Consider the following 14,213-nt stretch of genomic DNA (forward strand, 5'->3'; position numbering starts at 1 on the left):
AAAATTACTTCTGTTGTATCCATAATAAATAATTTAAAAAAAATCTTAATCTGACAAAGCAGTTTATTGAACTTCATTGTATTGGAAAAGACAGGTGCATTATTTCTGGTATCAATGTGGTATGAGGACCTGCAGTCTCAGTTACAGTTAGCAAACGTGTAATCAATATCAACCTCGGTGTTATAGTCTGTTTCAAATTACATGTGTTTTGCAGTAAAATTGTAAATACATCTCATATTTCTATCTATAACAGGTCATTTATTGTCATTTTTTTTGTACTGGTTGTTTGAACACCCTAACAGGTCATGATAATACTGACACATTTTTATGGTTTTTATTCCAGGGATTTTCATAACTAATATATAAGACTGGAAAATCACCTTGGTATAATTTTGATTAGTACTTTAGTAATTCAGTTTGGTTTTAAATACCACGTGTTTTCCGTATGTCTTTCCGGCAGTATTTATTAGGCAGCCCCTGCGCGTGCTGTAACCTCACCGTGGTGCAGGGGTGTAACATTCTCTTTGAGAATGGCCAATACAGCACAAATCCCCTTGTTTTCTTCGAGATACAATTGAAATTTTGAGTAAAAGTCAGTATCTATCTGTGGCATTATTGTATTTTTGCAGTTTTTTACACTGTTTTTATTTAAATCTTGAATTTTTATATTTTATATCATCACTTTATTTGTTTGCATTACTATAGTTTGACACCCAATAGCCGATGCATTTTTCGTGCTGGGGTGTCGTTAAACATTCATTCATTCATTCATTCATTTATTAGGCAGATAGACGTACAGGCTCCCATTTTTGTAGTGGGGCAGGCTAATGCTTAAAGGTTTGCCCGAATTAAAGGAGAATGCCCGAATCTGGATAATAACATTTATTAAAGGGACATTCCTGAGTTTGATGCATTGTACGATGTTTCCGACTAACAAAATATGTTTACGATTAAACTTACATATTAAATATATTTTCTTGTTCAGAATATCAGTGTCTGTATATTCAATGTGTTTCTGGTCGTCTTAATATGTGCAAGAAGCCCAACCTGGATTTTGTCTTCAAATAATTTCGTACGTACGAAAACAATATATTTTAGGAAATAAAATGAAATTTAACATAGTACAGATATTAGAACGATCAGAAACACGATTAATATATAGCCACTAACATTTTATACAGAAAAATATATATGATATGTAATAATTACAATCGTTAAAAAGTCTCTGTTAGTCGATAACATCTTTAAAATATCAGCAAACTCAGGAACGTCCCTTTAATATTAGCATTAATACGCCAAACAGCTATATATAGGATTACAAACAAATCACTACGCATTTTTACTACTTTTGTTAATAGAATGATGGAAGTATATGGTAAAAAGGTTTCAGGCAAGTTAATTTTACCGAATATCTCGAAATTTAGGATTTGCTCCAGTCTGTGGGACGCGGTTAGATCCCCCCCCCCCCCCCCCCCCCCCCCCCCCCCTCCCCCGCCCCCATGTCTTGTATGCTTATGATTAGGCATAAATGTCGGAAGATGCTAGCAACAGGAGGGACCAACTATTCTAAGTAGCCTTTAACTGAGAATACATTATCTTCAGTTGGAGGGGCAGTTGGAGGGGCAGTTGGAGGGTCCTATCTTAGGCTACATGTAAGTATTTTGGGGTTGGTATGTAGTCCAGTGGTAAAGCGACCACTTGACGCGCGGTCGGTTTGGGATCGATCGCCGCCGGTGGATCCGTTGGACTATTTCTCGTTCCAGTCAGTGCACAGCGACTGGTATATCAAAGGCCGTGGTATGTGCTATCCTGTCTGTGTGGACGGTGCATATAAACGATCCCTTGCTACTAATGGAACAAAATGTAGCGGGTTTCCTGTCCAAGACTATATGTCAAAATTACCAAATGCTTACATCTTCTAACCGATGATTAATAAATTAATGTGCTCTAGTGGAGTCGTTAAACAGAACAAACGTTAATAAATGAATGTGCTCTAGTTGTGTCGTTAAACAAAACAGGGGCAGGCTATGGCAAGGGACATTCGGTACGAATAGTGGGGAATATCATATTCAGGACCGCACGTTTCCAGGTATACAGAAAGAGCATCTTTGAATAAAAATTGATGTCTTTTTTTCTTTCTTTTTTTCTTCTTTTTTTTGGGGGGAGGGGGGGTTCGTATTTGCGGTGGGTGGTGTGGCGCTGGGGCAACTTTTCAAAAGTGTGTGAGGTTTTTGTTTGTTTTGTTTTTTAAAGAAATGAGATTGGCATGCCTTGTTCCTCATCCTCCCACTCCCTTTTTTTGCGGGTATGCCAGTGTGACTATGTAGGTTATGACAACACATACAGATATACAGTTCTAGATAAAAAAAAAAAAAAAAACCCAGATACCACGTACAGATTGGCGTCTCTGTATATCAAGATGTACACATTTGGATACATGTAATACAACTTTAGGATTGTCACATTGACCTTTAAATAAAACAATGGATATTTGGCCATACATTGTTTATTATTGTATTCAAATACGTTACTCTCTAATCTTTATACAACTGGTATACTAAAACAAAGTGATATTCATTTTCTATAACTTGTATATTATTATTAATTTCTTTAGTCGGTGCATTAGCCTATAATGATATCTACCACATTCGTATAATAGAATATAATAGCATAATCGCAGCCTTGTTAACGAAATTTTAGTGTGACGATAAAATATAAGATAAAATAGTTTTTACACTCAATTGTCATTTGAAAGAAAGAAAAATAAAGACAGAAATGTTTTATTTAACGACGCACTCAACACATTTTATTTACGGTTATATGGCGTCAGACATATGGTTAAGGACCACACAGATTTTGAGAGGAACCCGCTGTCGCCACTTCATGGGCTACTCTTTCCGATTAGCAGCAAGGGATATTTTATTTGCGCTTCACACAGGCAGGATAGCACAAACCATGGCCTTTGTTGAACCAGTTATGGATCACTGGTCGGTGCAAGTGGTTTACACCTACCCATTGAGCCTTGCGGAGCACTCACTCAGGGTTTGGAGTCGATATCTGGATTAAAAATCCCACGCCTCGACTGGGATCCGAACCCAGTACCTACCAGCCTGTAGACCGATGGCCTGCAAAGAAAAAGAAACACAGAAATGTTTTATTTAACGACGCACTCAACACATTTTATATACGATTATATGGCGTCAGACATGTGGTTAACGACCACACAGATTTTGAGAGGAAACCCGCTGTCGCCACTTCATGGGCTACTCTTTCCGATTAGCAGCAAGGGATCTTTTATTTGCGCTTCCCACAGGCAGGATAGCACACACCATGGCCTTTGTTGAACCAGTTATGGATCACTGGTTGGTATAAGTGGTTTACACTTACCCACTGAACCTTGCGGAGCACTCACTCGGGGTTTGGAGTCGGTATCAGGATTAAAAATCCCATGCCTCGACTGGGATCCGAACCCAGTACCTACCAGCCTGTTGACCGATGGCCTAACCACGACGCCACCGAGGAAGGTTTCTCAAGCGAGCACTGAACCCATTGAGATAAATCCCGCCCCGATGGCGGTCAAGGGAACCCGGATCTTGATTAGAGTTTCGGGAAGTTTAGTTAGTTTATAAATAGTAGGCGAGTAGTAGGAGAGTCACCCACCCATTTTCGCTGACGTAAAACAGAAAATAATAATAATAATAATAATAATAATAAATAATTAATAAGAATTATAATTTTAAAAAAGAACACAAGACTGTTCAAACACCTCTTACTTTGTCTGGCACTGCCCCCCCCCCCCCCAAAAAAAAAAAAATAAAAAAAATAAAAATAAAAAAAATAAAAAAAAAATAATAATAAAAAAAAAAAATCCTGGATCCGCGCCTGAATAGTACTGGATCGAATGTCGTCGAGCAGAACGAGCTAAGTACTGTATAGAGTATGCTGTATTGTGTATAGTTTCTATAAAATACAACATCACGTTTCATACAGCATAGCACGCTTGACTCGTTCCATACAGTACTATTTATAAACTGACTGTAAAAGGTAACCGATGAATTGGCATGTAACTATATATAACTACTAACCAACTAACAATTAACCTACTGTCCTGGACAGACAGCCCAGATAGCTGAGGTGTGTGCCCAGGACAGCGTGCTTGAACCTTAATTGGATATAAGCACGAAAATAAGTTGAAATGAAATATAGTGAGGTTAAAATTCACATCACAACATATTATTACATTTTAATAACATACCAAAAGAAATATCCGTTTATGCTAAGAAAAAAATGTCTTTACAACTTCCCATCAACGTGCATAGGCTAACTCCTGTATATATGTATATGTATATCTATATGTATATTTCTGTGTGTGTGTGTGTGTGTGTGTGTGTGTGTGTGAGAGAGAGAGAGAGAGAGAGAGAGAGAGAGAGAGAGAGAGAGAGAGAGAGAGAGAGAGAGAGAGTGTGTGTGTCTGTGACTGTATCTGTGTGTGTGTCTGTATTTACAAATTCCCATCAGCGTGCATAGGCTAACTCTACATGGCCGTAGCTAGACTGTTTTGTTTGGGGGTGGGGGGGGGGGGGGGGGGCAACTGAGTAGTTGATAGTCTAAAACTCCTTAAACAATTAAGAAGAGAATTTTCTTTAAGGTTCTATAATGCTTTCCGGATGTTTTTCTGCCCCCCACCCCCCACCCCGCTAGCTACGGCCCTGATATATATATATATGTTTATGTATGTATGTTTATCTATGTGCATGTGTGTGTGCGCGTACATGTGTGTGTGTGTGTGCATGTGTGTGTGTGTGTGTTTGTGTGTGTGTGTGTGTGTGTCTCTCTCACTCTCTCTCTCTCTCTCTCTCTCTCTCTCTCTCTCTCTCTCTCTCTGTGTGTGTGTGTGTTTGTGTGTGTGTGTGTGTGTCTCTCTCTCTCACTCTCTCTCTCTCTCTCTCTCTCTCTCTCTCTCTCTCTCTCTCTCTCTCTCTCTCTCTCTCTCTCTCTCTCTCTCTCTCTCTCTCTCTGTGTGTGTGTGTGTGTGTGTGTGTGTGTATGTATGTGTACAGGGATGAAAAAAAGCGTTTTTAAAAGTATTAGAAACACCAGTATAACCAGAAACACTTCGGTTGTACGGAAAGGAATAATCTAAACAATAAAATATAAGTAATGTTTTATTTCAGTGATCGTAAACGGCTCTAATAGTGACAAATATGTCTTAGTGTTTAAAAAAACTAGGGTATGTCCCTGTAAAGTGTTCACCTCGATCCTTGTTTTACTACACCATGTCAGTTATATTTTAGACTAGGCTTTAAAAAAGTGTATGGTTTCGGAAACGTATACAAGGACCTATCCTCATTGTTTCCCCATGTGTTATTACACCGCCCCTTCTTTTTATTAGAAAAAGAGTGAACATTTAGTAAAAAATATAAATAAATAAAAAGCCGACCAACCCGACCTAATATCTTCTAGTAGGTACCCGGAAACTCTTCTGTAAGCCCTGGACACTAACTATCTGGGGTGTCAAACGAATATCGCTTTCTTTTCCATTTTCAGTTACAGCGTCCATGTGTGTGTGTGTGTGTGTGTGTGTGTGAGAGAGAGAGAGAGAGAGAGAGAGAGAGAGAGAGAGAGAGAGAGAGAGAGAGAGAGAGAGAGAGAGAGAGAGAGAGAGAGAGTGCGTGAGTGTGTGCGTGCGTGCGTGAGTGCGTGCGTGTATGTTTGTGTGTGTCTGTGTGTATGTATTTACAAATTCCCATCAATGTGCATGAAAGAAAGAAATGTTTTATTTAACGACGCACTCAACACATTTTATTTACGGTTATATGGCGTTAGACATATGGTTAAGGACCACACAGATATTGAGAGAGGAAACCCGCTGTCGCCACTTCATCGGCTACTCTTTTTGATTATCATCAAGGAATCTTTTATATGCACCATCCCACAGACAGGGTAGTACACACCACGGCATTTAATATACCAGTCGTGGTGCACTGTCTAGAGCGAGAAATAGCCCAGTGGGCCCACCGACGGGGATCGATTCCAAACCGACCACGCATCGAACGAGCGCTTTACGACTGGGCTACGTCCCGCCCCGTGAACAAGGATGAAGACAATCGATGGAACAGCCACGGTGAAACACCTTCAATTCTGCCTTTAGTGTGTACTACATTATCGATTACATCATATCGCACCGCATACCTTGGCTGTTCCAGTATTTTGTCTTCACCCTTGTATTAGTTTACTCTTTATAATTTCATGATAATGGTTTTTAATTACCATACTTATTTTCTTGAAAATATTGGGTTTGAGATAAGATCTTGTTATATGAGTTTTAGCAGTATACAGTATGTATGCAATTCTATGCCAATTCATCGGTTCCTTTTTGCCGCAGACGGATTAAAAACACACACAAAGTCCCTCCAGGACTCGAATGCTCGTGCTCGCCAGGAGCGGATAGTGTTTTAATTTACAAGGACTATCCCGAGTTTGTAGCCATTGTAACAGTTAAAAAACCCACAACAACCCCCCCCCCCCCAAATAACTCACCTATGGCGGATCCAGAAAATCCATTGGGGGGGGGGGGGGGATATCCTAATGTTTCTAGGAGATGGATGTTGATTTGTGCGTACAGTTATTTTGCACGCAACATTTTGTTTTCTTTTCAGACGAATTGATTTTCTTATTATTATTTTTACACAACTGAGTTAAAGAGAATTCCAGTTTTATTTTTCGATATAATTCTGTATATCTCAAACATTTAAAGGCATATTGTCACAGACCACTGACCTATTACATGGCCTAACAAAGTATTACTTAAATATATATATATATTCGATCTGTCCTTAAATGTACTTTAATCAACCATCTACGTAACCACCATACTCCACTTATTAATGATATTTTGTAAAAAATAATTGAATTATGGCAATGGTCCATAATTAAAAAAACTAACATTGCTGAGAGGGTTGACATGGATTTCACTCCATCATGGTGTAGTTAAAGTGATGCAATAGCTAGATTTGGTCTGTACAAATTAATGTAATTTATTATTTATTTTTTAGAGAAATAAGGTCCTTAAATCCGTGACAGTATGCCTTTAATAGGATTTGTTACCCGGATGTACTACATGCTAGTAGATTAATCTATTATTGCATCGACTACAAACTCTTTCAGAGTGATTCTTTCACAGGTTTTACTAGCATTCCGTTTGAAAAGGGCTCGTTATTATAAAGACAATGCTCTCTTCTAGTCAGCTGCCTGCAAAAGTAGAAAAAAAGGTCCTCTAACCGCATCCTCCTTTAATAATTTATAAGACATGCAAATTATTTGAATAATAGTGTTTTCCCTAGCTTGTTTTAGCATGGAGCAGCATCACGCCTCAGTAGTCTAGCACCATCTTGCCTTAATCAGCACCATGCTGCCCTGAGATTAAACAAGCCTTTTTCACTAATTAACTCTAAAATTGCCTTTATAAAACACCCCAAAAGGTATTATTAATTAATAAAATATGCCTTTTACATCTTTTGCCATTCATTTATTAAAGCAAACACATAAATTACATTAATGTTTATTTCAATTAATTTTTGTGCATTTTTAATGAAAAAAAATTTGCCCCGAAAATGGTGAAAATGGCCCAAAAGTGTTTGGTCTGCCTTGCCAAATTTCTAGGGAAATCACAAGAATAATATTACTTAATTGTTTAAAAATTATCTTCCGTATATAGCTGACAGCTCAGTGACGGATTCCAGATAGAAAGTATTATGTTGCAGATTGAAATCCCGTGTGTGTGTGTGTGTGTGTGTGTGTGTGTGTGTGTGTGTGTTTGCAATTAAATGAAAAATATTGGGGTTTGGGGTTTTTTCCATTTTATTTTTATTATATTTTGTTTATTTTCAGATATACCTGACTGAAGCAATATCCCAGAAAATCAACAAAACACTGCACTGTTAAATCAGCAATGTAGTAGGTCTCGCCCAAATTGTAACACACTCAGCTGGATTTCACAATGTCAAAACAAATCCTTAGTCCTTTCGAAGATTTACGATATTGTCCTATTTGTAAGCAGGAATTCGTCGAACCCAGACTGATTCCATGCGGTCACTCGTTTTGTCTAAGGTGTATTAAACCTCTGCAAAACAGACATGTACACAACCAACGTATTCTGATCTGTCCAGAGTGTTCAAAAGTGTGTACCATCCCCAAGGCTGGTGTTGATGATTTCCCACACGTCTATGCTGTGAAGCAGTTGAAAACGGCATTTGAGGAAGTCAACCATATACTGAAGCACATCCAGTGTGGCGTCTGCGAGAAGAGGGTTGATCAGCCGATCTGCTGCCAAAAGTGTGTGGAATACTTCTGCGACCACTGTGCCAGTCTACACCGGTCTCTCTTTCCAGATCATGTCCTAGAGTCTACTGCCGAAAACCCGTCTGTAACGAAATGCACCAGCCACTTTAACCAGCTTATGACTCATTACTGTACGCGTTGTCTGGAGGCTGTCTGCCCGCTGTGTGCAACCAGAAACCATGCCAACAAAGAAAGCCACTCTGTAATGCCGCTGGAGGAAGCTAAGAGTCATTTTGTTACACTGACAGATAGGAAGATTCGGAAATTTGAAGAATCTCGTGAACGCATCATGGTGGCTTTAGATGCTACTGAGCAAGACCTTCGAAACGAAGAACATAAGTACTGCCTGGAGAAACGAAAGATCGAAGAGGCGGCTGAAAGATCTCGAAGTTTGGTGTCGGAGGAAGAAGAACTACTGCTCTCGGATTTAAAATATCGATATGACCATAACACTAAATGTTTCGAGAATGAACAACATAATAAGCAGTCCACGCTTCAAGCTATGGATGATTCAATCAGTTCAGCGAAAGAGTCGCTTTCATCTCTCAAAAACGATAGCCTGCTGAAACCCGGAACGGGAGCAATAAAAACAGCACTGACGGTGTTGGATATGGTTTCTGCAGATGCTGTAACTGCTGCTTTGGATCTGGAATTGAAGGAATATTTCTTCCAGCCGTCAGGACTTCAACGGTTTGTTGGCATCATTGATCCCGAATTACCCACACCTGACAACAGAATAGACCAGCTTAAGTCACTGCCATTTGCAGACGAAATAGCAGAAAACGAAGACGAAATTTCAGGAGGCAGCCACTCATCGCAGACAAGAATAAAAGAAATATTCAAGTGCACACCACAACTGGTTGACGAGCATCTTGTAACCAGTGCTGTGGACGGAACCATTATATCGATGATTGGAATTGGACTGGCCACAGATGGCGCCGTCTTGTGCGCATTCAACGTCCCGGGCTTGAGTCAAGTGATCATCAGCCAATCGTCTGAATTACAGCATGTTATTTACCACAGGCGGAAGGGCATTTCTGCATTTGCGGTATCGGCCAGTGGGAAATGTGGGGTTGCTCTGAAGGAAGATGACAATCTCTACCTTCTGTCACCTGACGACCTCCATGATGAGAGAGAGGCCACCTGTCAGACACACAAACACAGCTATGGCAAGTCCAAGCCAAGCATTCAGGCTATAGCTTTCAACAGAGAGGAGCAGATCATTATTTCGGATGGGGAAAAGAACACAATAACTGGATTTGATGCTCAGTGGCGTCGTCCTTTCAACATAAGCGGGAATGCGAAGGGAGAATTCTGCAATGCAGCGTCCGTTACTGTCGGGTCTGCAGGGGAAATCATTATCTTCGACAACATGAAAAAGAACCTCGTCATTTTCAACAAAGATACGAGATACAGAAAATCCATCAGCTTGGATAAGTTGTCAAATTCCTGTACCATTGCCTCCCATTTCAGCGGTGTTGTTTTTGTGGCAGACCGCAAGACGAGCTGCGTCTACAAAGTAGATATAGATCATGGTAATATAGATGAGGTATTAAATGCTGAGTCTGGTATTGAATCGCCATCTTGTATTGCGGTGAGGGGGGAGCTGATGGCCATTTCCAACAAGGAATCCTTCAGCAATGCCAAGATTAAACTGTACCGGATTACCTAGGTGTAGAGTGCTATGAGATGCCATTGAGCAAACCTAGAAGAAAAAACCTTTAACATTTTCATACTTGTATTTCTTCAAAAGTCCGAGTCGAAATGACGGTTTGATAATATTCATTAACTGAACTGAAGGTGTTCGTGTAACGCCATATGCCCGTGTTACTCAGCGTGAAGCGTCAAATGTAACGTAATTCAAAACTGTCAAAAAGGATTCTGTGTAAATTCATAAAATGGACAGAACTGATGACATATTCATTCAAAAAACGTGTAGTAAACTAAACTCCAGGATTTCGTCATTGTGTTCTTCATTTAGAACAAAGAATGTTCATTCAATAACCTTAAACAGTTTGGCATTATGGAGGGAAAAAAGAGACGGAAAACCCCCCAGAACAAACAATACTAACATAATGCAACAGACATAAACGTACCCGTCTACTACTTTCAAGTACATGAGAACTAAATATATCTTAATTATTAATGCGAGGCACCCGCAATATCATGACAAGGTCAAGTTACTTCTGTTTGCCATGGCTATAAAATAACTGACGATAAGTTATAAAACAAGCTGGCAGTTTGAAGACTGTAGGCCTATTATATACAGTGCGGAGACAAGTTTATATACTATGGTAATAAGCATTCAACCAGTCAAAATGTTATGGAGTTATTTTCAACAGGCATTCTCGGAAATCCGCTGTTGTTGGAATAAAGTCGTGATCTTGTGAATATTGTCTTTCCCGAGTACATACAGCCTAGCATAACTCACACCTTGGAATATCTTTGGCGCAGATATGAAAGATTAAAAACTACCTGGAAATGAACCAAACGAACAATTAACTTGTTTTAAAACTTACAAAACTTGAATAGAGTTAAAGTTTGTTTTGTTTAACGAAATAGAGAATAGAGATGCATGATGTTAATATATTGCTTTGTATATATGTATATATATATATAGTCAAACATGGGACTTGACAAAAGTGGCAGTTATAGACAGGTGACCCTTATATACAGGTTCAAAATTAGAACCCATATATTAAAACATATCATAAGTGTCATAAAAAAGAAGTCATACATGTGTTATAAATAAGATTTTTTTTATTACATGAGACTGTCCATGTCAGAAAATATTTTGTTTAATTGCAGGTTATTACCCATGTGGCATGTTTAACTCATTTGTTTGTTTCATATCACCGCTAATCCTTCAGTGGAGTATGACCGTTGATTACAGCTGAATAAGATCATGAGTCATTAAATAATCCGAACACCTTTAATGACCGCCGCTTTCAGCAATTCATGTTTATTTACGTATCAGACACCTACCGTAACACCTCATTTGTTTGGTGTCTCGAGAATCGAGAGTGACCAGACATACAGATCACATTATGTACAGCCAATGGGACGTCGTCTACTGTTCAGTGAGGATGCTGAGAACCAATTGAATTACACCACCAGTAACTGCGTGCCACGGAAGTTATTGAGTGTACGTTTGTTTTTCAATTACGATCAGAGAATTACAATGGAACTTTACTTTGACGGAAAATAAACCCAAAGCTACAGACATGGCCATATAAACACATTTAATTTATAGTTTTTAAGATGATTGAAAAAGTAAAGACATAACCAGGATAAAAAAAAAAAAAAAAAAAAAAAAAAAAAAAAAGGGCTTCACGACGATCATCTTTTGACCGTTATAACAGGTTCAACCTGTGATTTTGGGTGAAAAATAGTGACCGCTGGCCGATATGGACAGGTGACCGTTATGTACAGGTCAAATAAGGAAGGAAATAAATTGGGAGAGATTTATAGTGGCCGTTATAGGCAGGTGACCGTTATGTACAGGTGACCGTTAGACTAGGTGTATACATGTATAGTGTGTGTGTGTGTGTGTGTGTGTGTGTGTGTGTGTGTGTGTACACACATGGTATGATATATAAGTATAATATATGTAAAATATTTTACTATTGATGTACATTATGTGAGTGTGTACACATGTGATTGTATATAACTATATAACTATATACATGTAAAACATTTTGCTATTGATGTACATGTTACTTTAAGTATTCGTATATATACATAATTGTAAGTCAGTGAGCTCGGGACTCCTCAATCCCGACCCTGTCAAAACTTTCTGGGGACAATAATTTTTTACTTTTTTTTAGTTATTTGTAGACTTCATGTCCCCATGTAAACTTCACAAACTTTAGCTTCTCTCTGTTATAACCTTACCCTGACGTGTTGCAGGTTTGTAGATTAAGTAAATTTAGTGTCCAATTTCACGGGCTGAAGCTAGGGTCTGCTTCTTTAAAAATAATTTGCAATGCATAGTCTTCCAACACCTAGTCACTTTCAGATTTTGGAGCCCCATCCCTCCACAGTCTTGACGCTTATGGAGTAGGCAATACCCGAAAAGTAACCACCAGCCTCGGTGCTGTCGTGGTTAAGCTATCGGACATTAGGCTGGTAGGTACAGGGTTCGCAGCCCGGTGTAACAACCCAAAATATACCGTCGCCAAGTGGGCTAGCCTGTTTTATACCCCTAACCTTAACCTTAACCCTAACCCTAACCCTCATTTTTTTTTTATTACTAACCTGTATACAAAATAAATAAATAAATAATAATAATAATGATGAACGCTTTGAAAGAAAAGCAACTATTGCTTTCATAAAAATGAAACTATCACAGATTAGTCATTAGTCGTACAGGCTCCCACCAAGAGCGGGTAGGTGTAAGACTACTACACCCTCTTCTCTCTTACTAACCGAGATAGATGAGATGAGTGGCCAGGACAGCGTGCTTGAACCTTAATTGGATATAAGCACGCAAATAAGTTGAAATAAAATGAAAGGTAGGCCTAACCTACGAATATTTTGACTAAGTAATTGGCACACTGCCTCGACTCAAAACGAGAGACGCAGACCGAGCTAAACAAAACACTGGCACACGCGTACCCGTTAATTAAGATTTAACACCGTGATTGCATCATTCTCGTTGGCAGGCAGTCAGTTGCCGGGATGGCCCGGTACTACAGATTATAATGAACATCAGCTTCTCGATATTGATCAGACTGTGTACCAGCGCCTTCAGACCCACGGTTCGGTTCATTGTCGACATACACGACGAGACTCATCCTGCAATGGAATCTTTAACGGCTGGATGACAAATCTCGAGCTATCGCTGATCAATAAAATTGTAATTTTCCCCCTATTCAAATGACAGCCGACGTTTTTCTTATTGCTTCTGTCAAACGGTGAAATGCTTCTCTCTCTCTCTCTCTCTCTCTCTCTCTCTCTCTCTCTCTCTCTCTCTCTCTCTCTCTCTCTCTCTCTCTCTCTCTCTCTCTCTCTCTCTCTCTCTCTCTCCCCCCCCCCCCCCGAGTCGGTGTGAGCATATTTACGGTCCAAGGGGAATAACTCGTTCAAACGCAATCCATGACAGTTTCAATTTCTTGTGAATTAATGAAAAGCAACTACGAATAAAACAGCGACTAATCCATGACTCTTTCGACATTTGGTTTTAGAATAAGAGGAAGGAAATTATATTATATACATAGGCTACACAGAGGCGGAGCCAGAAATTTTATTTTATTTTATTTTATTTATTTATTATTATTATTATTATTATTTATTTTTCTATTTTTTATTATTATTATTATTATTATTTATTTATTTATTTATTTTTCTATTTTTTATTATTATTATTATTACAATTTTTTTTTTTTTTTTTTTTGTGGGGGGGGGGGGGGGGGGGGGTGCGGCTGAGAATTCAAATTTGTATTGCTAGAGATTTTTCACAATCGGTTACGGGACGTTTCGTACCTTTACATCTGTCTTTGTGTCGTCTTTCTACCCCCTCCTCTGTCTTTCATTTTCAAGACACAGTAGTTTTTATATTGTTCCGTTGAAAAAGAGCGTCACTTTTTCTTTTCGTTTTTTTGCTTTATTTTGTTGGAATTAAAACTGATTTGACTGTTAAGGTACGCAATATTGAACGAGGTTCCAACTTCCATCAGCGTGGTGTAAAAACATAGTTTATTCTTGCATCTCGAACTGAATGCCATATTAGCATGTACTGTGGAAGGAAGGAAATGTGTTTATTTAACGACGCACTCAACACAGTTTATTTACAGTTATATGGCGTCGGACATATGGTTAAGAGCCACACAGATATTGAGAGAGAAAACCCGCTGTCGTTACTTCATGGGCTA

The 14,213-nt window shown here is 38.9% G+C and overlaps 1 protein-coding gene across 1 annotated transcript in view; it reads left to right on the forward strand.

Moving 5' to 3' along the window:
- LOC121379048 (tripartite motif-containing protein 2-like) overlaps nucleotides 1-13,499 on the forward strand; it is a 14,806-nt gene extending 1,307 nt beyond the window's left edge. The window contains exon 2 of the mRNA XM_041507495.1: nucleotides 7,891-13,499. Coding sequence (XP_041363429.1) covers nucleotides 8,000-10,012 — 2,013 coding nt within the window. The 5' untranslated portion in view covers nucleotides 7,891-7,999 and the 3' untranslated portion in view covers nucleotides 10,013-13,499. The remainder of the gene's footprint in view (nucleotides 1-7,890) is intronic.
- Nucleotides 13,500-14,213: the final 714 nt, after the last annotated feature.

The sequence above is a fragment of the Gigantopelta aegis genome, chromosome 8 (assembly GCF_016097555.1).
Source record: "Gigantopelta aegis isolate Gae_Host chromosome 8, Gae_host_genome, whole genome shotgun sequence".
Classification (NCBI taxonomy): Eukaryota; Metazoa; Mollusca; class Gastropoda; order Neomphalida; family Peltospiridae; genus Gigantopelta; species Gigantopelta aegis.